Source organism: Prionailurus viverrinus, chromosome E3, assembly GCF_022837055.1.
Source record: "Prionailurus viverrinus isolate Anna chromosome E3, UM_Priviv_1.0, whole genome shotgun sequence".
NCBI lineage: Eukaryota > Metazoa > Chordata > Mammalia > Carnivora > Felidae > Prionailurus > Prionailurus viverrinus.
In genome coordinates, this window is record NC_062576.1 from 17655319 (window position 1) to 17680914 (window position 25596).

General features: G+C 53.4%; 1 protein-coding gene across 5 annotated transcripts; it reads right to left on the minus strand.

The window, feature by feature from the left end:
- Positions 1-1674: 1674 nt before the first annotated feature.
- Positions 1675-21943, minus strand: FBXL19 (F-box and leucine rich repeat protein 19). 5 transcript variants are annotated; one of them, XM_047838439.1, is made up of 11 exons: positions 21332-21943; positions 19811-20011; positions 18266-18409; positions 18076-18162; positions 17764-17982; positions 17225-17257; positions 15477-15988; positions 8586-8749; positions 8333-8494; positions 2261-2479; positions 1675-2157 (listed from the first exon to the last, which is right to left on the minus strand). In XM_047838439.1, exons 2-11 carry the CDS (start codon positions 19985-19987, stop codon positions 1979-1981), a joined length of 1896 nt encoding a protein of 631 aa, XP_047694395.1. In that variant the 5' UTR covers positions 19988-20011; positions 21332-21943; the 3' UTR covers positions 1675-1978. The 5 variants fall into 5 exon arrangements, with proteins under 5 accessions (XP_047694395.1, XP_047694394.1, XP_047694397.1 ...); XM_047838438.1 differs by having other exon boundaries at positions 17096-17257; XM_047838441.1 differs by lacking the exons at positions 19811-20011; positions 21332-21943 and having other exon boundaries at positions 1678-2157; positions 17976-17982; positions 18266-18405.
- Positions 21944-25596: the final 3653 nt, after the last annotated feature.

Here is a 25596-nt window from a genome sequence, read left to right on the forward strand (position 1 = left end):
GGAGCGGCCACATGATGGGGTGGAGCCGGGGGACTGTGGGCCGAGATCCCGAGGGACCCCGCGACCCAAGGCCACTTCACTATCGCCCAGGTGCCGGAACCCCGAGGAGGCAAACGCCTAGCCCCAGCATGTGACTTGGGGGTCCCCGAGCCCTGGACCATTGAGGCACACCTGGACACCCCCTAGATGTCCAGACCTCCAATCCCCTCCCCCCTAAATGATGAGCTGGCGAAAGGTAAACCTATCCACCTTTAGGGATTACAGGACGTCCGGCATCCTCAGTTCCGGGAAGCCTAGGGGACGCGAAGAACTTCCAGATCCATCCAAACAGCCCCCTTCGGGAGGCCCAAAGCATGAGCATTCCAGTCAGGCCAGCTCTACCCCCCCACCCCAACGCCGAAGAGACACACACGAACGCGGCAGCACTGGCTGGAAGATTTTGAGTTTTATAGCAAACCGTATTGTACAGACCCGGGGCCCAGGGGCCCAGCCCGGCTGGGACCCCCATTTGCCCCCGCCGGGCTGCCTCCTCCCCCTCCCCAAGCGGTCCCATTATCAAGCCTTTCGCCATACCCAGAACCCCCTCCCCTCCGGCCTTTGGTCCGCCCAGTCCCTCCCCCCACCCTCGCACCTCCCTGTTACCTGAGGTATGTGGATAGATCCCCTCTCCCCTACATGGTACAACCCGGCTGCCCCGGGAGGCCGGGGCTGAGGGGCGGGACCTGGCCCCAACTCCTCCCCCTGCCTCCTCAAACCCCGCCCCCATCCTGGAGGGGGGCAGGGGAGGGCCAAGAGTCTGTTACTAAGTTCCCATGGCAACTAAGAGGGGCCATTTCCAGCCTTAGCACTGGCTTTGGGAGGTGTCCATTGGCTGCTATTTCCATGGCAACCAGGAGTGGCAGTTCCCTGGGCAAATGGGATACAAGTTTCCATGACGATGAAAGAGAGGGAAGAGCCAGGCTGGAGGAGTCCCATCTTTCCCATCATTGGGCTGGCACCCCACCCCCTCCCCCACCCCCCGGTCAGGAGGGTGGAGCTGCTCAATACAGTAAAGCATGAGAGAGCCTGGGGGTGGCGCAGTCCAAGCAGGGTGCCCACTGGTCCAGTCTCAGTCTCAGTCCAAGCGGATCAGTCCCCTCACTCTGGCTCCCCCAGGTCCGAGGTTCCCCCGGTTCAAGTAACACTTCAGTACAGATGAATGTTCAAGTATTGTGTGGGGAGGCAGGCAGGGGGCTGGGGTACCCCTCACCACTCCCCTGGGCCGCGCTGAACCCCGCGGGCCCCCACTCCTCGCAATAGCTGCCATTGTCAGTGACGTTCAAGGAGTCAGGGCTTGTGGGGGAAGGAACTGAAATCTGGGGAGGGAGTTAGGAGAGGGGTGTGACCCCCTGAGGGGGTACTACTGCCCCCACACCTGCTCTTTGCCCCCACCCCTCGCTCAGCCCTGGCTTTCCCCTGTTTCCCCGATTCCCCCCCACCTCTGACATGTGGATCCCCAATTACTCCTCTGGTTTCCCTTTTTGGCCCCCCCCACCCCCCAACTCCAAGTATCTGGTCTTTGTTCCCTGAACCCTTGGTGGTCTGCTTTCTGTCCCCCCTCCCCCAGCCCATCCTCCACCTCCCCCAGCCCCCTGGCTCCCAGTATCCTGTGTGCAGATACCCTTTCCCCGATTTCCCTCCCTCAAACTTGCACCTTACCCCCCTCCCACCATCCCTTTGGCTCAGCAACCCCCAGTACCTCTGACCCACTCCCCCCAGGGGATGGACAATGAAGCAGGTGGAAGGGAGAGGGGATGGGAAGGAGAGACCCCCAGAGATATCAGTGCAGGGGGCAGAAAGGGGGGGGAGGCTGGCTCGAGTCCCTGGGCAGGAATCCCAAGTCATGAGGTGGGTAACCTGGCCTCCTGGCAGGGATAAAATGAAGGCCCGAGGTCCAGGCTCCTGATGAGTCCTGGGGTAGGGTGGGGGGGGCACCCAACTAGCTGTCCTTGAGAAGTAGCTTCTCCTCTGGGCAGCGGAAGGGGCCAGGGGGCCCAGCGGCTGCCAGCCGGGCACAAGCTTCAGGTGAGAGCTGGCGGCAGGAGCGCAGGTCTAGGCGGCGGAGGCGCGGGCAGCGGCGGAACAGCGGGAGGCAGTGGTCCGTGAGGCGGTGGCAACCTAGGGGTGGGGTAGAGGTAACTGAGACTAGGAAGGTGAGTAGAGGGTGGCCACCGGTCTCGGGGACAAACACACTAGCAGGATGGACAGACAGATTGCTTACCAGCAAGATTGAGGTGCACCAGGGTCTCCCGGAGTGGGGAAGTGGGGGCTGTGAGTAGGTGGACACTGGGATCTCCGACGTGGGCGCAGTGGCTCAGGTCCAGGGCGCTCAGCTGGGGTGCGTGGCGCAGGAGGAGCCGCAGGGAGGCATCTGTCAGCTCCAGGCCCGCCAGGCGCAGCTCTGCTACCCCCTGCAGCCGCCCACGGCTCTCTGTTTGCCCTGGGCAGGCAGGTGAGAGATCAGCACTCCTGGCCGCTCCTGTGCCCAAACCTAGGCATCTAGCCTACCTGTGTCTCTACACCTATTCCTCACGGATCCGTAAACTGCTTCCGAGATAAGAGAGCCTCCACCTGCACCACCTGCTCTTCTCCCAAACACCCACACAACCTGACCTCATCTAATCTGTTCACTGCTCACATCACCTCCCTAGTGAGACCCTCCATGATTACTCCATTTGACTCGGTAACATTCCACATACTCCTCCCCTTTCCCTGCATTATTTTTTCCCCTTTTCTAACATGTGACATCTTTTTTTCTCTCCTCCCACTAGAATGTAAGTTCCACCAAGGCAAGAATTTGTGTCTTGTTCTTGCTCTATCCCTAACAATTGGGACATAGGTGCTCAATATATATTCACTCATCCAACAAATGCCATCCCCAATGGAACTGCCATCCCAGGCTCCCCTCCTACTTCCCTCTCCTTCCATTAGTAACATCATCAGCTGAATCCCTTTTTCTCCATTCCCCAGACACCCCTCTGGGGTAACACCACTCCTGCCTGAACTCCTGCCACAGCCTCCTCACCCAGTCCAGTCTCTCCTCTCCTTCCTCGCATCCAAAGAGAGCTGTTCTCAAATACAGGCTCCTCTACCAAAAACCCTGAAGGCACCTCCTTGGTTACAACATTCCAGTTCCTATTAGGTCTCATCCCTGTCTCAGTTCCTAACTCCACGCCTGTGCTCCCAAACACCTGGGCCAAATTCCATAGGTGACCCTGCTCTGAGACTCTGCCTGTGAACACCGAAGTTCAATCCTATGCCTGGCTGGTGTCCCAGGCTTTTAGGTCTGAGCTTAGAGGCCTCTTCTTCATCTCCAGGGTAGAAGAACTCATGCCCCTCATCTCTACACCCAAAGCATGTGGCCTGCTTTTCTTTTATTGTATCTACCACATTCCTGCATTACTTTTTTTTGCTTTTTTAAAATTTTATTTATTTATTTATTTTTTAACGTTTTTTATTTATTTTTGAGACAGAGAGAGACAGAGCATGAACGCGGGAGGGGCAGAGAGAGAGGGAGACACAGGATCGGAAGCAGGCTCCAGGCTCTGAGCCATCAGCCCAGAGCCCGACGCGGGGCTCGAACTCACGGACCGCGAGATCGTGACCTGAGCCGAAGTCGGACGCTCAACCGACTGAGCCACCCAGGTGCCCCTTTTTTGCTTTTTAAACTAAGTGCCTAGGGTACACTAGCCATCATTAATTGAGCACTCAGTGTGGGCCAGGCACCAGCTAAGGTGGGCTAAGTGGCAGCCTGCCCCAAGGCCAGCGACTCTTCTGCGTCCCCTGGAGGGCTGCCTAGAATGGTTGCTGGCCCTGCCACCAGAATTTAGATAGTAGGGCCTCAGAGTTTCTATTTTATTATTATTATTAAATGTTTTTATTTTTGAGAGAGAGCGTGAGTGGAGGAGGGGCAGAGAGAGAAGGGGACAGAGGATCTGAAGTGGGCTCTGTGCTGACAGCAGAGAGCCTGATGCGGGGCTGAAACTCATGAACAGTGAGATCACCACCTGAGCCGAAGTCAGACACTTAACCGACTGAGCCACCCAGGCACCCCTAGAGTTTATTTTTCTAACAAGTTTTCTAGTAGTGTTGATGTTGCTGGTCTGGACTGCACTGTAAGAACCACAGCTGTGGGAGACTGTAACTATCACTCCTGCTTACAGATGAGAACTTTGAGGTTAAAATCATTAAGCAATCTGTCGGAAGTCACATGACTCTGAAGTAACAGAGTAGGACAACAGACCACATACCACAACACTATCTGCCTCCCAGGCACCGGCCTAGCCCACAGATAAACTAAATCAGATGTCGCAAACTTATGAAACTAGCCTTCACAAGTGTTTTATGGAGTCTGCACAGTGCTAAAAATTTTCCTCTTTCTTTTTCTTTTAAGTTTATTTATTTTGAGAGAGCAAGAGCAGGGGAGGGGCAAAGAGAGGGGGAGAGAGAATCCCAAGCAGGCTCTGCATGGTCAGCACAGAGCCCAATGCAGGGTTTGAACCCACAAACTGCGAGATCATGACCTAAGCTGAAATCAAGAGTAGGATGCTTAAACGACTGAGCCACCCAGGTGCCCCAGTGCTAAAAATTTTCTTAAATTAATGACTAATGCTACAAAAAGGACATTTCCATAAAGAAATTTAGGTAGAGCTTTTCCTTCAAAAATTATAAGATCTGGCACCACTGGGCTATCTTTTTCACCTGAAAATGATTAGCTGGGAGCTGGGTTGCAAGATGCTATTCCCTAAAGTCATTCACCAAGCCCAACCCTTCTGTTATCTGCCAGGCCACCTTTGTGGACACTTGACTTGGCAAACTGGATTCTACCTCGTTTTTTCCTTTAAGGAGTAGAGAGCCTAGAAAGGGGATACACCTACAGATGCCTTCAATCTCGGGCCACAGCTGAAAGCCATCAGAAGGAAACAGAGGAGAGGTGGGGCGCCTGGGTGGCGCAGTCGGTTAAGCGTCCGACTTCAGCCAGGTCACGATCTCGCGGTCCGGGAGTTCGAGCCCCGCGTCAGGCTCTGGGCTGACGGCTCAGAGCCTGGAGCCTGTTTCCGATTCTGTGTCTCCCTCTCTCTCTGCCCCTCCCCCGTTCATGCTCTGTCTCTCTCTGTCCCAAAAATAAATAAACGTTGAAAAAAAAAAATTAAAAAAAAAAAAAAAAGAAGGAAGCAGAGGAAAGAGAGGTCACTCCTGGCTTGGGCAGGGGAAGTAGGCATCTACAAGGATTTCACTGAGGTGGCAGCATTTCAGCTGGGCTTTCAAGGATTTAAACATGCAGAGAAGTGAGAGAAGAACACGCCAGGCAGAGAACAGCGGGATGAAAGCAAGGAAATAGAAGAACTTGAAATTTTGCTTCAGGAATGCTGCACAGAGCCAGGGAGCCAAGATAAGAAAGGTGGGTGTAGAGGCGCCTGGGTGGCTTAGTCGGTTAAGCGTCCGACTTCAGCTCAGGTCATGATCTCGCAGTTTGTGAGTTCGAGCCCTGCGTCGGGCTCTGTGCTGACAGCTCAGAGCCTGGAGCCTGCTTTGGATTCTGTGTCTCCCCCTCTCTCTGCCCCTTCCCTGCTCATGCTCTGTGTCTCTCTGTCTCTCAATAATAAATAAATGTCAAAAAGAAAAAATTTATAAAAAAAAAAAAGAAAGAAAGAAAGGTGGGTGTAACAGGTCTTAAGGACCTGGAAGGTTCATCCTTGGAAGCTCCTCAGGTAGTTCAGGCAGGAGGAGCTGGGGTCAGTGTGCCAGCCAAACAGCACTTTCTCACTTCATGGACTAAACAGTTCCCAATGCCCACCCTCACCCCCACTTTCCTGATTCAGTCTAATGCTGGTAAGAGTGGGCAACAGGGAAGTTCTCTGGGCTAGCTCTGCCTGTGTGCCTTGCAGTAGTCACTCAGTCCCTCTGGGCCTCTGGTGGCTTGTCCAGATAGTAAGAGACTTCTAGATGTTTGTCTACCCCCTTCCAAGACTGCTTTGAAGGGGAATGGGGTGGGGAGAAAGGTGCTGAAAAGTGAGCTGTGAAAGCAAAGGGCTAGAGTGAGCACAGCCCCTGCCCTCCTGGAGCTTAAGAGAAGAAATGGGTTTTCATCAAATCACTTCACAACTATGTAGTGATAGCTGGGAGTGGATGCTCTCAAAGCTCTAAATTTTTTTTTTTTAATGTTTATTTATTTTTGAGAGAGAGAGAGAGAGAGCGCGCGTGCGTGGGGGAAGGGAGGGAGACACAGAATCCAAAGCAGGCTCAGGCTCTGAGTTGTCAGCAAGAGCCTGATGCGGGGCTCAAACTCACAAGCCATGAAAACATGACCTGAGCCAAAGTCAGATGCCCAACCAACTGAGCCACCCAGGGCCCCTCTGCTCTCAAAGCTCTAAAGGAACTCTGATCTTAGTGCACAGTGCAGGGCGGGGTGGGGGGTGGTGCAGATCTTGGAGGGCTTCCAGGAGGAAGTGGCACTTATGCTGAAGCCTGAAGGATGACTAGGTCTTAATTAGACAAAGGAGGATACAGCATTCTAGACAAAGAAGACTGGGCAAAGGTTCTGGGGCTGGAGGGGCTGAAATGCAGGGATAGTATTGTGTCAGTGGGAGCCAGACCATGCCATGCCTTAGCGACAAAGTATTAGTCTTTATCCAGAGAGCACCAAGGGGCTATGAGAAATAATTTAGAGCACATGGCAGACATGGACAGATTTGCCCTTCTGGATGGTTCCCCTGGCATCAGTGTGGAGAACAGACTAGCGGGGGCCAGAGAAGCTGTTGTTAGCATCACATCTCCTGGCTAGACAAGGAAGCTCCGGGCCTCAGTGCTCCTAACCCACACCTCTGTTGTGACCAGCCTCTGTTCATCTGACCAGCCTCAGCTCCCAGCACCCCCCTCTGTCAGTATGGGCCTCATGCCCTAAGAAACTGTTTATTCCTGCTGCACACTCCCTGGGACAACCCTGTCCCTTTCAGGACCCAGTTCAAATAGCACCAACTCAGGGAGGAATTCTCTCACTGCTCCCCACCCCTGCCCTGACCATAGCCACTACCATTATCACACCATAACTTTCCATTTCTGATTCTCTCTCTTCTGCATTACTAGGGTTCCACCAGCGTAGGGAATGGGACCAACTCAGTTTGAGATCTCCAGGGCCCTACACAGGGCCAGGGCCAGAGTATGTGTTCAATAACAAAAGCTGACTTTACCTGACAGGTACCTGGCCTGACTCAGGACATGATACCACCAGCCCTATGCAACCTTCCAAGTCATTTGGCTCCCTCTTTCTGCTCCATCCTCTCAGGAAAACCCTTATCCTTTTATTACAGGGCAAGGGGGCATAAGGGCCAAATCTACTGCTCAGCCATATATTTACTGGTCCACACATGAATTTTAAAAGAATGTTAGGGACATTCTTTTAGGTGGCTCAGTTGACTGAGCATCGGACTTCACCTCAGCTCATGATCTCAGAGTTTGTGAGTTTGAGCCCTGCATTGGGCCGACGGCTGTCAGCACACAACCCGCTTCAGATCCTCTGTTCCCCTCTGCCCCTCCCCTGCTCACACACACACACTCTCTCTCTCTCTCAAAAATAAACATTTAAAAATATATAAAATAAGCAAAAGAATGTTAAATTAACTGCCATCATTTAAAATCAAGGATATTTCAGGGCACCTGGATGGCTCAATCAGTTAAGTGCCCAACTCTTGATTTCAGTTCAGGTCATCATGATATCAGGTCATGATATCACGGTTTGTGGGTTCAAGCCCCAAGTCAGGCTCCCTGCTAACAGCCTGCTTGGGATTCTCCCTCTCTCTCTGTCCTCCCCCCCAAATAAACAGACATTTAAAAAATAAAATAAAATCATGGATATCTCATAGAAAAATCCATCTCTGGCTCTTTGGGCCTGCATTCTTCCCTGGCAATTGCCGCTGCTCCCTTTGGAGGCTCTCCAATAGTGCCCACCACACCCAGTGACTTCACTCATATCTGCCATCAGCCATGCCCCTGGCTTCTTCCAGAATTCTTACATCATCCTCCTGTTTTATACCGTGTTTCATCACATAACCATCTCCCCTCTAGAGGGCAGGGGCTACTTCCTCTTCATCCCTGTTCCCTTACAGCTCCTATCACACAGTGGAACGCACAGCAGATGAACAATGGCCAAGTAAGGCCTTCTAATCAAACTTGTGCTTGTCCTTTCTTCAAATCTTTTAACATCCAGCTTGAGTTGGAAGAGACCTTGGAGGCCTCATACCCACTCCCTCCCCTTGCCCAACCCATTCTGCAAATGAGCCAACAGGGGCCACACCTGGTTTGGTGTCTGGTGGAGGCAGCAGCAGCTCACGCAGCTGGGAGTCTTTAACATCCTCAATCCAGCGAAGGTCCAGGAGCCGCAGGGCCGGCAGTGGGGCTGAGCCCAGGGCAGAGACGGAGAGCCAGGAGCAGCCAGAGAGCACCAGCTCCTGCAGGCCTGGGGGGTTGGAGGGAAGGTCAGGAAGCTGATGCTCCATCCCAGGACCGTCTCCCTCTTCACTCTGTCCTACCTTGCCATCCAACCCTACCTTGCAGTCGGTTCAGAAGCCACATGAGCTGCTTCTTGGAGACACCTGTCCAGCTGAGGTCCAGGGCTCGGGGCTGGCGACGAACCACACCACTGAGCATGGGCGGGGTCAGTGACTTTCGCCGGCTCAGGTCCATTCGAGGCCACAGACGCTTGTCATAGCACCTATCAGCCACAAGAGGGAGACAGAGCTCTCAGCTCTCAGGGAGCCCACAAAACTCCCTACCTAAGGGTCCACCACAGACAGCTCTCTCCTGGCTGGCCCACAAAGACAGCAGGGGGTGGCAGGAAGCTCCCCTCCTCAGGACAAGAGCACTGGGTTTGGGGTTCTATTTCATCACCTACTGGATGTGAGACCCCAAGCAAGTCCATTCCTCTCCCTGAGCCTCAGATGCTCCTTTTATAAAATGAGGATAATGATCCAGACTCAGTCAGCCCCACAGGGCTTCTGTATGTTTTTAGGCATTACAGCTTATAAAGCATTTTAGCAAAGACACAAACACCCTACATGGTGTATTTAATGTAACACCATAGGGATCTGTCAGCAGCCCCTACCCACCCCCACCCCCACCCCACCTTGGACTTCTTGAGTTCTCCCTAAGTTATGATGACTCATGGGAATTTCCCATATCCTTTATTAATCTCTGCCTTTGAGCCACATCTGCCCCATTCTGATGGCCAACTGCCTGAGGCTTGACCTACAACCCTGTTCTCTTTGATCATTGGGTCTCTTCAACTAGAATGGAGGCTCTACAAGGGCAGGTCTGGCTTTTCTCCTTTGGTAGGGCCAGTACCCAGCACTGTGCCAGGTGCACCCAGGTGATCTGTTGCACATTTGTTGAATGAAGGAACGGTGCAAAGCCAGTGTGAATTCCCTGAAGCTTCCACCGGGCCCTCCCCCACAACATATTTCATCTCAGCTTTTCATTTATTCACTTAATCAGTGTTTATGGAAGGCCTGGTAGGGCCCAGGATTCAGTTTCAAATCCTGATTTGAATTTGAATTCCTGATCCCAGCATTTCTGAGAGCCTTGACTAGTCCAACGTGCAGCAAAACCAGAGAAGGGCTTCCCAAACTTATTTTACCAGGAAACCTTCCGGTGTTCTCCCCAGGTCACCTATAAACACTTTGTGGCACACTAAAGTTCCTTGAGACTTAGTTAGAAAACTCTCTTCCAGTTTTCAGAGGCATGTCAGGAAATTCTCACTGGGCTAGATGGACTGTGTCAGAAGCAGCAGGCGTGGGAAGGGCCCAGGAGGCTGTGTCTTCCCTGCCTCCCACCCCTCATACTGAAGGGCTTTCCCTGCAAGAAGCCCTGAGCTGGGGCAGTGGTTCCCAGTTCCGGTTATTTGCTATCCCCTTCTGTGCAGAACATGGATTTATCTTTAAATTGATCCCCACTTCGCACTTAAAGGTGCATTTCATATACACATGTTAACCTTAGAAACATGTACAATAAAAACAGACCAGGGCTATTAAGTTCTAGGCAGGTGTTGCTGTGGCTTTAGGCTACCACCTGAAGACTATTTTTGTTAAACAGGGAGGTAAGTATTGAGAAGTGTTAAAGACACAATAGCACCCAATGGAGAGACTTCCTTTTCAAAACTAACAAAAGGATTAAGCCATGCTTTTGTGCCACTTGAAACTGCCAGCGCCCTGTATGACATTTTAGGGAATACTGGGGGCACAGACACTGAAGGCTTCAATCCAAACAACTCCACTCCCGCCTGCTGCTTCCTACCACTTCCCCCCCTCTTCTGGCATTCTAGCCTCTACTTCTCCTGGTTCCTTCCACTCAACCAATAAACATTTGCAAATCTCTCCGATTATAAAACAGAAAAGGAAAAAACCCAACCTATCCTCAACGCAGCTTCTGCCCCTAGGTCCTGCCCTTTTTCTTTTTCTACTCAGTGAAATCCTGCCCACTCCAACCCAGTCTTGAATCTCAGCTCAACTGCCACTATCATCTTGAAGCCCTCCTGGATCTTCCACAGCTAGAAGGGAACCCTTCTCCCTGAAGGCACACATGGGCCCCCCAGTTGTTTCTGTATCCCACTTCACGACAGCCAGGCCAAACGACCTGCCTGCCTATTGACATACAATGCTGCCTGGAGCCAACATAGATTGGTACATGTTGTGCTTCTGCCAGAAATGCCAACCAACCCAGAGCTTTCAACACACAGCTCCAGTGCCTCCTCTCCCAGGAAGTCTCCCAGGACTTTTCCGGGATTGAACTAACTGGTTCCTTTACTCTTGAATGACCAGGACACTGGGTTTAAACCTAAGAACGGCAGCCAACAATCACCGATTGCCCTACTGATCCTAAGCGCCCAGCCTCCACTGGGCTATCAGAAAATGGGGAAACACGGCCAGTCCATGGTAACTGAAGCAGCAAAGGATATAATAAGGGTCAATGAGAGGACTGGACAAGGAGCCTCCCAGGGAGACAGCCTGATTTGAGACTTTAAGAAGACAGCAGTTATTCTAGTGAGGGGAGGAAAGTGGGTGTTATGTTCCAGATGGGGAAGAACCAGTGTCCAGGCCTAGGACACAGAGAGAAAACAGAGCACTCTGAGAAACTCAGGCAGCAGGAACAAAGGGCAATTCATCAGCTCACCATAATGAGGAAGGTGAGGATGATGCCTATGGTACTAACAACTAGTGTTTACTGAGAGTTTACTATGTGCCAGGTACTTGTCTATAGATAAGGCATTTAACCTCACAACAACAGCCCTAGGAGGTAAATATTGTTATTATCATCTCCTTTTTAAGAGTTAAGGCAAAGAGATTAAGAAACTTGTTCAAGATCCCAGAGTTACCAAGTGGCAGCAAAGCCAGGCTTTAAACCAAGCTGGTCTGGATTGAGAGCCTGAGCTGTGACTGGTTTAGAGGCCGGGGGAAGACCTCAGAGGAGGCCCAGGGGAGGCCCACCGTGTCAAGGCGGGCTGGAATGCCAGGCTGGACTGTCATGCCCACGAGAGCCTAGAGGTAAAGTGTGTGAGCTCGATAGGAATTTGAATCCCAGCTCTGCCAGCTCCATGCTTTGAGTCACCCTCTCTGGGCCTCCATTCTCCAAACCATAAGAGAGTAAAGGCGGTACTTCAAAGGTTTGCTGCAAAGATGAAGGCAGACCGTACGGGAGAAGTGTGGGAAATACTTCGTGTCGTCAGTGAGGTACTGTACATGTCCAAACGTCCAACAGAATTGTGGGAGTCTGTTGTGAGGGCAGCAGGGAGCCATGGATATGTTCTTTCTAAGCTGGGGAAGGACGCCTAAGGTGAGAGGCAAGAAGAACTCTTAAGAGGCACCACATGCGCTCATCTAGGGGTGTCAGGGCTTGATGTGTGAGTTCCCTAACCCGTTCACTTCTTCCTAGACCCCGGCCACCCTGACTGAGTCAGCACCCCATTAAGCCCACCTCCCAAATCTGAAATCTAGTTCTAAACCTCTGTCTTGCAGAGGCCCTTTGGGGATGCAGATTTACCAGCCCAAACTGGTTCTTCCCTCTCAGCAATCTGGACTCCCTGATGCCACCGCTGTCCTCCTACCCACCCATCTCCAGGCCTTTATTCCCAGCCCCCAACTGGTCCTGACCCTGTGTTCTAGTCCCTTCCTTGCCACCCTCTCTGCCCATGTCCTCCAAAGTTCCAACCCTCTTCCCTGTGACTCAACAACTCCACCATACTTCCTCTGGCTGCCCCCTCCCCTCGCTCTTGGTACACTGACTTCGCCTCCCAGTGCCAAAAGATAAAAGCCACCAGACAGGAAAGCCTACAACTTCCTGCTCTCCCACCTACAAATTCCTCTCTAGCTCCACCCTCACTACCTCTTTCCACACACCATCCTGATTTCCTCACTTCCATTCATTCATTCACCCATTCAACAAGTACTATCTTAGGGGCGCCTGGGTAGCCGAGTCGTTTAAGCATGCTACTCTTGATTTCAGCTCAGGTCATGATCTTGCGGTTCACAGGTTTGAGCCCCGCATCGGGCTCTCAGCTCAGAGCCTGGAGCCTGCTTTGGATTCTGTGTCTCCCTCTCTCTCTGTCCCTCCCCCACTCACGCTCTGTCTCTCTCAAAAATAAACATTAAAAAAAAAAACAAAAAAACAAGTACTGTCTTAGAACCTACTGTATGCCAGATACCATCTTAGAAACTAGGGACACAGAAGCAAACAGATTAAGTCCTTCCCTTGGAGCTGACATCTTTGATTCCATGCGACCTGGCTTTGGTCCCCCTAACTCTTTGTAGCACAGCCAAGGATACCAAGGCCTCTCATAGCAAATCCAATTGCTTCCCTTGGAGCTGACATCTTTGATTCCATGCGACCTGGCTTTGGTCCCCCTAACTCTTTGTAGCACAGCCAAGGATACCAAGGCCTCTCATAGCAAATCCAATTGCCATTCCTGGTTCTTGGTCTCTTACCACCTCTCGCCAACACCCTACACTTTATCATTTACTCCTTCCTCAATCTCTCTTCTTCAGGATACCACCACCATCTCCTCCATGTCTCTGGCTGCTCTTTGTCTAATTCACAAATACTAACATTCCGTCTTCTGTCCTCTTTCTGGAAGCTGCCACCTATAGGATGAAAACTTCCAAACTTGGATCTTTCTCTCAAACATCAGACCTGTACATCCATCTGCTGTCTTGCTAGCTCCTGACTGAACCACAGAAGTTTTGGGCCAAATTATGTCAGAGCTGAGCACTTTGCTTTCCTTGGAACCTGCTCCTCCTCTGGTATTCCTGAGCTTAGGGAACGGCACTGTTGCCCACCCAGAAACTTGTGGGCCAGAAACTCAGCTAAGAGTCACTCTGCTGCTCTCATAGCCATTTAGTCACTGAGTGCAAGCCATTCTGCTTCTTAAAAAGTTCTCAGCCCAAGTGCCTCCTCTCTTGCCAGCATTGGTGGTATAGTGGTGAGCACAGCCGTCTTCCAAGTCCCTCCTCTCTACCCCTCCTGCCCCTACTTCTGTGCCCGGGCCTGACCGAGCCTCCTGACTGGTCCCACTGAACCTCTGCTCCGCCCTACCTTCGACCTTATCAAAAGCCACCATTTTATATAGTGTTTAGTGCCTTTCAGGTAGTGTGCTAAGTGCTTTGCAAGGACCACTTCATTTAATCCCCACAAGGTAAGAGTATGAACCCTAGACTAAAGATGAGAAAACAGGCCATGAAATGTATCGCTATCCACCCCTGGCCATACATCCAGGAAGTGCGGAAGTCCCAGTGGATGACACCCACGAAGGCCAGACTCCAGGACCCCAGCTAGAAATCACTGTGCAGTCCAGCCTCTCTGCTTTGTCCACTTCCGGTCGCAAGTCTCTCCTTGAGGCAGAAATCAAGTCCTCTTCAATTCTGGATCCCACGTGCCCAGCACAGAGTTGGCTTTGAAGAGACCTCAGCAAACATTTCCTGAATCACTACACAAGCTGGGGTGATGATCCCCAGTAATTGCTCTATTTGCTTCTATGTTGCGGGTTGACTGGGAACTCTTCAAGGGCACAGACCTGTGTTCTGAGGATATAAAGTCTGTGCTTCCAGCAATATTTGCAACTGAGTGAATAATAACGATTACAGTTAAGGCATGGAGTAGTTTCTATTTCCTAGGTAGCATCCTCAATTCTTTAAGTATATTAGCTTACAAAGACACTACGAAGTAAATGCTTTGGTTCTCCTGGCTTCACAGATGGAAGAAAAAACTGGCACAGAGAAGTTAAGAAACTTAACTTCTAAATTAAGCCCAGCAGCATCAGCTTATCAGAGAAAGAATACGATGCAACCATAGGCAATTTGCTTCCAGAGCCTGTACTCCCATCTTCTTAGTTCTACAGCCTCCACAGGGACCAGAGGCATGAGCTAATGCCCCAGAGTCTAAAGGAAAAGGACTAAAGTTTGAGTTCAGCCACGAACTTGCGCTGTGACTTCAGGTGTCCCTCATTCCTTCACAGGGCTGCTATTACGAGGAACAAGTCAGCCAACAATTTGCCAAGTGCCCAAAACAATGCCTGGTCTACAGTAAGTGCCTGGGAAAGAGCCTGAATGTTCTCATTTAATGAATTCTTTCTCGGGCACCTACACTGCCCTTGTCCCATGGTGGGGACATACAGATAAAACAGACAAAGTACCATGCCAACAAGGGACATGAACATGAAAATCAATCATTGAGTGAAAACTGATCAGCAGGCAAAAGACCTCTATGTGCTCTGTAGAGGGAACAGAGTACGGTGGGAGTTTGATGGGGTTGGGGGAGGATTTTGTCAGGGGCAGGATCAAAGAGGAAGACCAGGGGCTTGGGAGGATGACCGACATTTCTGAACAAACAAGGTTGAGAAAGCAGTGGGGAGATGAGGGGAGGATAGGCAAAGGGAGCTGGTGGTGGCTACGGGGCAGAAAGAAATTACCAAGGGAGTCAGGGGCCTCAAGAATGGCTGCCTCTGAGAGGGCAGGGGCCACCTCAGCAAAGACCTTTCTTCTTTGTAAATAGGACCTATAATGAGACTGTCCTCAGAAAAAAGACTGCGTGAAAAACAAGTCAGGTGACGCATGTCCAGCAGTCAGCACTATGCTTGGCACATACTGAACATTCGTAAATGACAGTTATTAAAAGATTCTGGAGCCACAGGGCCTGGGTTCAAATTCCTAGCTCTACTACGTCCCCTCCATGACCTTGACCTCAGCTTCATCTATAAAAGGGAATAATAGTACCCACCTCACAAAGTTGTTATGAGAGTTCAACGAGCTCACAAATGGAAAGCAGCCTGCATACAGCAAATACAAAAGTATCAGACTAAAATGTGCACAGATTACAGACCAGGAGCCAAAGAGATCACAACCTGCTGTTGCAGGTCACACAGCAAGTGAGAACCCAGGCCTGTCCAGGTCACTCACCAGCGGCTCCAAGTCCGGCAGACTCGCATGCAAATGCACAGCTCTCGGGGCCCGAGGTGCTGGAAGACACGAAGCCAGGCGGCACGGGGCAGGGGGTGGTCGGATCCAGCAGCCAAAGGCAGCGTGTCGGGCTCAGGGCTTCGAGGTGGGGGCCGTACCACGTGCCTCTCCAGCTGTGGGGGCCGGGGCGGTGGGGCGGGGCCCAGGGGCCAGCTGAGGAGGGGCCCCCCACTGCCAGGGCGCACAGCCCGCCGCCCCCCGCGGTTCTCCTTCTCGCCCGAGCTGCCCCGGGCTGGCCGTCGCCCATTCCGGGCCTCGCCAGGGGCCTCATCCTCACTCAGCGATGTGCCTGAAGAGTCGGAGTCAGAATCCGAGTCTGAGGAGGACGAGGAGGTGTCAGGCACCCGCTCCAGCAGCTGGCACATGCGCTTGAAACGTTCTAGCTTCTCCCTCTGTGGCGATGGGGACGGCACTGCCGGGCCCTCAGCAGAGGCCAAAGGCGGCTTTGGTTTCTGCAAGGAGATAGGGGGAGGCTGTTCTAGGGCCTGGGGTGCACTGTCCCACCTCCCTGCCCCTGAGGAGTCAGCAGGGGATGAGCAGCCCAAGAGACAGTCCCGAGTTCCAGTCATGGCTATGCCCCCGAACGATGTGAAGCCTCAGCCACACCATGTCCCTCTGGACCTTGGTCTCCTTATCTGTCACATGAAGGCATTAATTCAAAGAATTAAAAGCCCTATGGGTTTCAACAGCTTATGAGTTTCCAAACGCAGTGAAATATGGAGAATTAGAGATGTAGTTTTGTGTATCGGCTTGGCTATCGAACTCTCTGTGGCCTTTGGAAACCCCTGGCTCATCACCTGCAACACAGAATGCTGGACTAGATGATTCCAAGTATCTGTTCAAGGATGTGAGAGTGACAGAGCATCTCACGCTAACTCAACATACTCTCACAGTGCTTGCATGGAATGGCAACCTGGGCCACTCTTCTTAGACATGAGGAGACGGACGCTCTGAGAGACTAAGTGACTAGCCCAGATTATAAAATGACAAATGGCAAAAGCAGGATTTGAACACAATCAGGCAGACCCTTGCATTTGTGTGTCAGGGCAAAGTGACACCTGAAGTTCAGCCTTGCTGTGTGACCCTGGGCAAGTCTTTTAACCTTTCTGGGCCTCCTTTTCCACAACCCTAGGTACATTTCACAGTTCACAAAACTCATTTACTTTCATTAGATGTAAACAGTTCTGTGAGATAGGTGGGTAGGGTAGGCAGTATCATCTCCTTCACACATGAGGAAACCAAGGTTCAGAACAGCTGACAAGTTGCCAAGACCACACAGGGAGTCAGTGGGCAGGGATCTGAACTCAGTTCTTTTTCCCTTTAAGACGTGGAAAGATGATGCAAATGGATCAGATGACACCCCAAGGGTTCTTGGAAAGTTCTGAAGCCTGGCCCCAACCCACCTCTCCCCCTCCACTCTTCCCAGGGGTCCAGATGCCCATTGTGGCCAAATGGGGCAGGGGCAGACAAGGTGAGCAGGAAGGGACAGATCTCTGTCTCCAGGGTGGAGGGTGGGGCAAGGAAAGGTGGGAGGGGGAGGGAGGAGGTCCCCGGCACACCTCCCAGTTCTCGGGAGGGAGCCCAGGGTGGCAGGACGAGAAAGCCTGGCTTGGATTCAGAACCCTGGGGGGCAGAAGGCCGGGGCCGCCTGGGTCCGATCCTCGGAGGAGGCAGGCATCTCCACCCACCTTCTTCAGGTGCCTCTCTCGGCCTCCTTTCACCTACCAGAGTAAGAGGGAAATATGGGGAAAGGGAAAGACCCCATTAGCCCCTCATTGTCCAGAAAGCTAAGATCCATGCTCTCTTCTTAAACTACAAATCCCAGAAGCCCCCATCTCAGGAAGAACTCTGAGCATGCTCACCTCCCCAACAGTGTCTTGGCTCACTGAGCATGCTCTCCTCTTCTCTTTCTTCCCCCTCAGGCCCTTCCCAGCCCCTCCTTCTTCCTCTCTAGCAGCTAAATTGAGCAGGCTCTCTCCCTCCTACCTGAAGCACCCTGAGCTCCCAAAGCTTCCCTGCCCAGTACAAGTTGCACCTCACCTGTACCTCTCTTCCCCACTGAGCATGCTCCATCCTCCTCCCAATACCTCCTGAACTACATCTCCCAAAAACCCCTTGGGGAACCCACAGAGCACAGCGTCCCAGGCCCACCCTCCCCAACAAGGAACAAGACTACTGCTCCCAGAATCCTTTGTGCTAGACCTAGTGAGCATGCTCCCTGGCTCACCTTTTTCCTTGGGGTGGGGGGCTCATTCCCTGCCTCCCTCTCCTTTCTTTTGGGGGGCCCAGGCACGTCCTCTGGGGGGGGCCCAGCAGGTAGGGGGCCCTTGCGCCTGGGTGGGGGTGGTGGAAGCGGCGGCTCCTCCGTCAGCTTCCATCCACTCCCCAGGCTGGCGCCCTCCTCGCCGTTGTCAGCCCTGCGGCGGCCTGGTCCCTCACCTGAATCCTGGGGAGATGGAAGCTGAGGGTGAGGTTCTATCCAGCTCTCCGACCCACTGCCTACCCAGAGTCCAGCACCCAGCCCAGCCCCTATCCTTACCTTGCTGGTCCGGCCTTCCTGGGTGCATCGAGGGCACTCCCAGCAGTTAGGGATCTCCGCATTGATGACACCCTCAGCCTTCCCCATCTGTAGGCAGAGGGCAGGGAGTGGATGTAGGGTGCCAGTAAACCCAGAGGCAGCATTCCCCAGGGCCATCACCTTCAGACTCCAGGGCCCCCAGGGCCATCACCTTCAGGCAGCCAGGGTGGACGATCTCATTGCAGATTGTACACTCCATGAGGCTCAAACCAAATTTCTCTTCCTCTCCCTCCACTGTGTCCTCCTTCCCAGCCTCCCCACATAAGAGGCACACAGCTGTGTGTGGGAGCACGGGCTGTTGGGGAAGAGAGGGTGTTAGGGACCCTGAAAGCAAGCAACAGGGGAGAGACCCTTCCGTCTGGGGAGCCTGGCCAATGCTGGATGAAATTCAGAACCCACGAGCCAAGAGATCAAATCCCGAATTTGTTCCTTTTTGGCAGTGTAACCTTGAACAAGTGACTTAACCTCCCTATGTCTTTGTTTCTCCATCTGTAAAATGGTGCTAAGCATTTTTCTTCTGTGGGACTATTGGAAGAATGAGATAATGCATGAGAGGCACCGGATACATAGTTGTTATCGCTGTTGGAAATGTTGCAGCTGGAGTCAGGGTCTGTGTGTGTGACCCTGAAAATTGTAGCTGGCTTTGCCGAAGAAGAGAAACCATGGGAAATATGACAATACTACCGAGAGAGAGCTGCAGAGGACGTGGCAACAGCTTGGGATGATTCTGAGTTCGCTCAATGGGCAGCCCAAGGGTTGCTCTGGAGCCTACAATGAACCAGGTTTTGGCAAGACTCCTGGGAACACTAAAAAGTCCCATGAGAAAGAGAGCAGCCCTGAGACAACTTGACTTTGGGAAGGGCAGTGGTTAACACGTAGTCATCTGAGGGACGCTGAAGGTCGGGAGACAGGCCCAAGGAAAAAGTAGGTCAGGAAAGGAGAAACAGGAAAGCGAGGCAAGGGTTTGGGTACAAAAGGAGAGAAGGGAGTGCTGTGGGGTAAAGAAGCAGCAAAAAGTGGCTGGAAGGAAAAGGAGGTGGTGGTCCTCCAGGAGGGGGCGCAGGATGCAGCTGGCTCCTTAAGGTTGCTGGAGAAGGGCCACATTCTGGAGCCCCAGGAAGCTTAAAGGAAAAAACTCACATTCTCCAGATACCTACTGTGTGCTGGGCCCAGTAGCAGGAACACTCACAACCATGCCACTGTTTAATCTTTACACTTGGCAAAGAAAACGTTTCACAGAAAAGACACCTTGAGGTTCAAAGTGTTTGTTCAAGGTCAAGCAAAGGGTAAGCCTGCCTCAACTTCAAGACCACTCTGGCAGGTGAGGAAGAGGCCAAAGAAGGCTAAGACCTATTCACCGAGGCTGGCTCTGGAAGTGGGCCTCTGTACACAAATCCCTCCAGGGAGGGGTACAAGACCAAGACAGGGTGAGCTCTCTATGGGTCTGTGCTTCTGAAGCTGGGAAAAGCATGAAAGCAGGCACTAGGTTAGATTCTCCTAGGTTCCCTAACATTGCCCCCAGCTTGGAGCGAAAATGGGCCTGGTGGACATTTAAACAAAATAGTGAAAAAATTCATGAATAAACAGCAATTCTACAGTACACGCCAGGAAGCCACCCCCAGAAAGGCCCTTGGGCCAGCTGGGGAAGGGTACCCAAAGCCCCAAGGGTGTTTGATGAGGTGGGGTCAGAACTCACGGCAGTGCACTGCCGGAGCAGGCACGACTGCTTCATGCGCCCGGGCCCCCCGAACTTCTTCATGTCTCGGCAGAAGTGGCAGTCCCCGCACTCAGTTCGCACACAGGCCCGGCAGCGGCGGCAGCGGGTTCGGCGTCGGCGCGCTCCGGCCCCCGGCCCCCGGCTGCTCGACGACATTGGGGGCGTCAGCAACGCCGAGGGCTATGGGTAAATGGTGGCAGGTCAGGTGAGCCCACTGAGGCCCTGGCCTGAGAAACTCCCGCAGATCCCCTCTTTCCTAGGCAACCAGAGCTTGCCCTCTTACCCAGGGAGAGACAAGGAGGTCATCCCTCCTGCAGGGGAGGTGGGGGGGTGGTGGTGGGGGGGAACAACACTCCCTCCACTCAAGGCCTCTCTCTCCAAAGCAGCTCACCTGGCTCCTCTGGGAGTCTGAGAACTGGCTTCCTGACCTCACTCCTCTTTCCTCTAACACTTCCTCAGTGTCCTCTTGCCTGGCCCAGAGATGAGGAAGGGACTAGGGCCTCTGCACTGACATCCCCACACCAAAGCTCCCTGGAAAGCCAGGGGCTCCTTTTCTGTGGAGTTACCTTAGAGAGGCCCCAACTCTTCCTCTTTTACCCAAATGTAATACACCCCATGCATTCTCCAACCTAAAATTTCCCAGACTTACCTCCAAAATACCCACAGATTCCTGGGTAGAAGCTCCAGACCTTTCTTCCTCCCTCCTTTCTCTCTCTCACACACACAACTACCACCCAATCTCTCTTCCTCCAAAACCTATACATTGTCAACACATCCAGTGGGATGCTTCCCTCCCCCATCCCTAAAGATTCACTCTGCTGCCCAGGGCTCTGAGACACCCCTCCCCCCAATGCTGCTTCAGAGCTCTTCCTCAGTCCAACATCTCAACTCCTCTGCTCCCCACAGAGCTCCCTCTGCCCCAAGACACCCTCCTCTTGGATCTCTCATGTCAATCTGGGCAATTTCCCAGATTCCCTGGCATTCTAGAATCCACCCTGACATCTCCACAGAACTCAGGATGGGCTCAGTCCTACATGTCTTCCCCCCCAACCCCCAAGCTTCCCAGGCTGCTTTCCATTCCTAATTGTCTAGAATCCCTTGGGCTCCCCTTCCCATGGAAACCAGATCCTCCAAGATCCCATACAGACTCAGCAGGCCTGGAGGGTCTCTTCGTGGCCAGAGTCTTACCCCAGCTTCCCCCTTTCCAGGGACTTCCAGACCCATCCATGGGGGGAAGGGGCCCTCCAGTGCTCCAGGGGAGGGGCCTGGAGGGCGGCGACTGCAGGCAGGGATGGGGGTCTGCAAGGGGAAGCAGGGTCTAGGAAGGAAGGCCAGTTCCCCAGGGTTGAGAGGTAACAGGAAGGAGGGCTGGAGATGAGGAGTTTGGAGCAAAGAGAGGGCGAGGCTGGGGGCGGGGAAGGCAGAGAGAGGCCGGGCTGAGGATGAATGGGAGTGGGAGCTGCCCAGGTCTGGGGGTGAGGAGGAGCCGCATGAACCCACCTCACACGTGTCCCGGGAGCCATCTCTCCCTTCTCGGCAGCTCCCGGCGGGTCGGCGGCCATCGGCGGCGGGGGGGCCGGGCGGCGCGGGGCGCGGAACGCTCAGAACGCCGGGGTCCACGGCCCCCCGAGGGCGCTCGGCCCCTCCCTCCGGCGGAGGCCGGGACGGCGGCGAGTGGAGATGGGGGGCGCCAGGGGCGAGGCCCTCCCACGGGCTGCGGCGCGGCCCTTCCAGGGGGAGGTCCTGCTCTGGGGGGCTCAGTCCCTCAGCCCCCCCAGGCCAACGGGGGCTCCTCGGGCGCAGGGTGCTCAGCTTCTGCCCGGGCCCCACTCAGTCCGGGGTCTGAGTCACAGCTCCCCTCCCCCCACCCCACCTCTCCACAGTGCCCCCGGCCCTTTAACTGGCCCCTTCCCGGCTCCCACTGCCCAGGGGTCCAGGACCAGGCCTGGGCCCCCCCACCGTTTCCGGGGTTCAAGCCCCGCCCACCGCCGGTTCCCGGGGAGGGGGGGGTCCCTGTAACCTGCCCCCCTCCCCTGGGCCCGCCCCTAGACTGCGGCCCCCTGCCCTAGGGCTACGGGGCGAGCGGAGGGGGGTGAAGGAAGCTGCTTCGGCCCCGCCCCCCCAGCCTGCGCGCGCCCCCGCCCTCGCCCCCTCCCCCCAGCGCGCGACCCTCCGGAGATAGGGGTTTAAATAAAATTTGAATAAATCCCCTTCCTTAAGCTGGAAGGTGGAAGGAAAGGATGGAAGGGGGCAGGGAAAGGGGGAGGGGGCAATTGGGGTGCCTCAGCCCCCCTGGTCCCCCAGCCCCGCGCTGCTTCGGCCCGGGGCCCTGGCCGCCTCTCTCATCCCTCCAGAGCTCCTTCCTCCTTCCTCCTCTCTTCCCCCACCCCTCCCTCCTCCTTCCCTCCTCCTCCTCCTCCTCTTTACTCCCTCCTTCTCCCAGAGGAACCCCGCCCCCTGCCCCCTCCTTTCCCCACCACCTCCACTTTCCAGGGCGAACACGCGCAGGGCACGACGGAAATCGTAGTCCTGCGGACGCCGGTGATACCGTGGGAACAATGGGACGCTGGGGCCAGCGGGGACTACAAACAAGATGGCGGAGGGCGTGCCAAGCCGGGAGCCGAGGATGCCGGGAGTTATAGTCCGGTTGCCCCGAGGCTCCCCGTTGCAGAGGATAGAGAAGGAGCGGGAACGATGACTACAAACAAGATGGCCTTCTCCCCCGACCCGACCTCCTTCCCAGGCACTCACACGCCCTCCGGTCCACAACCCTCCGCGTGTGTGGTACCTGACGGGAGTCGCAGTCCATCTGCTGCCTTCCCGCTGCCATTTCTACTCGTCAGGAACAATGGAAAGGTGAAAAGGAATGAGGACTACAAACAAGATGGCGGAAGAGGGGCGTACACCTGACTAGCAGTCGGTCTTAGGAGGTGCGATGGGAGTAGTAGTTTTTTAGTCCTCTAGTGTGCCTTAAGAATGGCGGAACCGCGAGAATAAGGAGACTACCATAAAGATGGCAGGCTACCTGGCCTCTCCCCGTCGCCTCATTCTGCCACCTTGGGCTCCTCGCCTGCCTGTAATATCGAAATCCCCCCTCCCTGTGGCGCAGAGCCTGACGGGAGTTGCAGTCTTCCCAGCTCCGCTCCATTATCTTTGGTCGAGACAATGGAAGGGGAAAGGGGCGGGGACAATCGAGAAAGATGCGGGCCGAAGGGAAGGGGAGACGGCGACCTGGGTTTTGTAGTCCGCGCACTAAGGCTGCTCCCTGTGGAAACGGGAAAAATTGACTACAGTAATGATGGCTGCCTATCACTCACTCTCTGCGGCAGTGCCTGCTGGGGGACGTAGTCCCTTCCTTAGCTCTCCAGAGAAAGGACGTGGGCTGTTGAAATGTGCATCACGGCGGACACGCCAAATTGCGAGCCTACGGAAAGCGAGAGTCTCCGTCTTCCTTTCCCCACCACCTCTTTCTGAACGACCTGCCGGGAAATGTAGTCCCACGCCTTGTCTTGCTAGTGGAGGGGGAGAATTTATGTCACCAGTGGGGATCAATGTAGGTGAGGGAGAAACACGTCGGGCGATCTAAGTAATATATAATGTCCGTCCTCGCGTATGGCAAGGACTTCATATTTGATGGTAAGGCTTGTAAAGGAAAGCAACAGTAATCAGTATTGTCGCGACAAGGGAGGCGTGGTTCTCGCCGAAAGTACCATCATGCTGTTGTCTCTTGGAGAGCTTGGATGCCTCACACCCGATGCTTGTTCCCCCAAACCTCCTGGTATAGGTATCTTCCAAGTATTGAGGACTCCAGGGAAAAGGCTCTGGAGTCATACAAAATCCCCGCCCTTCCTTGGGAAATCACCAAACCTCGGTTTTCTTATCTGAAAAATGGGGATAAGGAGACCTATCTCCAAGTAGAGTTAGGTATACTAGGACAATGTTCACGAAAGTGCCCAGCTCAGGGCCTGACACGGGGCACGTGTTGGTAGTTCCTTTTTCGAGGTCCCTTCCTGCCCAGCTTTTCTGGGATCCCAGGAATCCATCATGCCGAAAGGGGTCAGTTCCTGTGAGAAGAAAACTGTGGCAGGCAGTCTCCCCCTATCTTGAGCCGCACCCCCTCCTCTCCCCGCCCACTTCATCTTGGTTCTCCAGCGTCCACTACCGAACACTGCTCCCAGGGGGCGCCCATTCTCCATTTGACTGAGGTCCTGCAGCCGGCCAGATTGCTCAGCCTGAAACTAGGTTCTGCATCCCGCCCAGCCAGCCTTGGAGGCATCCCTCTAAACATCTCAGCCGCCAGAGCAAATAGGGTTGCTTCCCACCTTTGTGCCTTCCTACCTACCGTCTTGATCTCCCTTCTCTGCCGGAAAACTACTCACTTCTGACCCCAAGGCCAAACCCTACCCCCGCCCGCCCTCTTCTCCGTTTGAGAGAAGAGGGTTAGAGGGCTCTGCAGAAGACCTGGTGGGTGTGGTTTTTCTGTCCGGGAAGTTAACAGTGGCCAGAGTAGTATGAAGTCTTAAGTTTGCAGGGACTCCCTCAGGCTGAACTGAAGCTCCTTCCAGTTACCACTTTGTCAGGAAATCCTTGGCTTCCAGACGGCTGTTTCCTCTACGTCCTCACTGCTTTAGCGTTGGCTTACATGATTGTTCAGGGCTTTCTCACGGGTTTTTCCCACTGCCTGTTATTTCCTTCCCCTTCTTTCCCACTTTTCTACCCAATGAACTATTCATTCTTCAGGTTTCTGTTTAAATGCCACTGTCCCAATGAAGTCTTCCTGCAATTCCCACATGAAGTTCATTTATTGACTCTTTCCCTACATTGTAAGCTTTATGAGGTGTCCACCTCACATGTTATTAAGTGCTTTCAGCATCTTACTTGATTCTCAGAAGAATCCAATGAGGTAGAATCCCCTTTTATAGATGAGGAAACTAGGGCCCAGATAGATGAGTTGTAGAACCAGGATTCAAACCCAGACTCCAGAGCCCATCCTGAGGACTACTGCAACATCTGCAAACTGATCAAATCCAGCCAAACATGTGTGCTTAGTTTGGCATAGCAACAAGTATCTCCTGCAAAAATGGATTTCCATTTTCACTTGAAATCCTGAAATCTAGTAACACTGAGTCTCTGTTCCTTGAACAAGAAACAACTGGACCTGAGCAAAAGGCTGTTGCTTTGGATAAGACATGTACTCACCAGTGCAACACAGTCCCCTCCCAGCTTGCTTCAGTTTGAATGTAAGCATTCTTGGCCCCATTCCATTAACTGAGACAACCAGAATGAGCCTATTGAGGGTCAAGACCATTTCTTTTTTTTTTTTTTTTTTTAATTTTTTTTTTCAACGTTTATTTATTTTTGGGACAGAGAGAGACAGAGCATGAACGGGGGAGGGGCAGAGAGAGAGGGAGACACAGAATCGGAAACAGGCTCCAGGCTCTGAGCCATCAGCCCAGAGCCTGACGCGGGGCTCGAACTCCCGGACCGCAAGATCGTGACCTGGCTGAAGTCGGACGCTTAACCGACTGCGCCACCCAGGCGCCCCAAGACCATTTCTTACACTATATGTATAACACCCCAGTGCCAGGCTCTGTGCCTGTGCCCCCAGCTGGGTGGGTGGGGGTGGGGGGTGGCAGAGTGAGATTGCATATATAAGATATAGGAGGACTTTTACTTTTCACTTTACACTCTACTCTGCAGTTTGACATTTTTACCATGAGCAGATATTGTTAACATTTACAGGAGTTGAAAAGACTACAATTCGA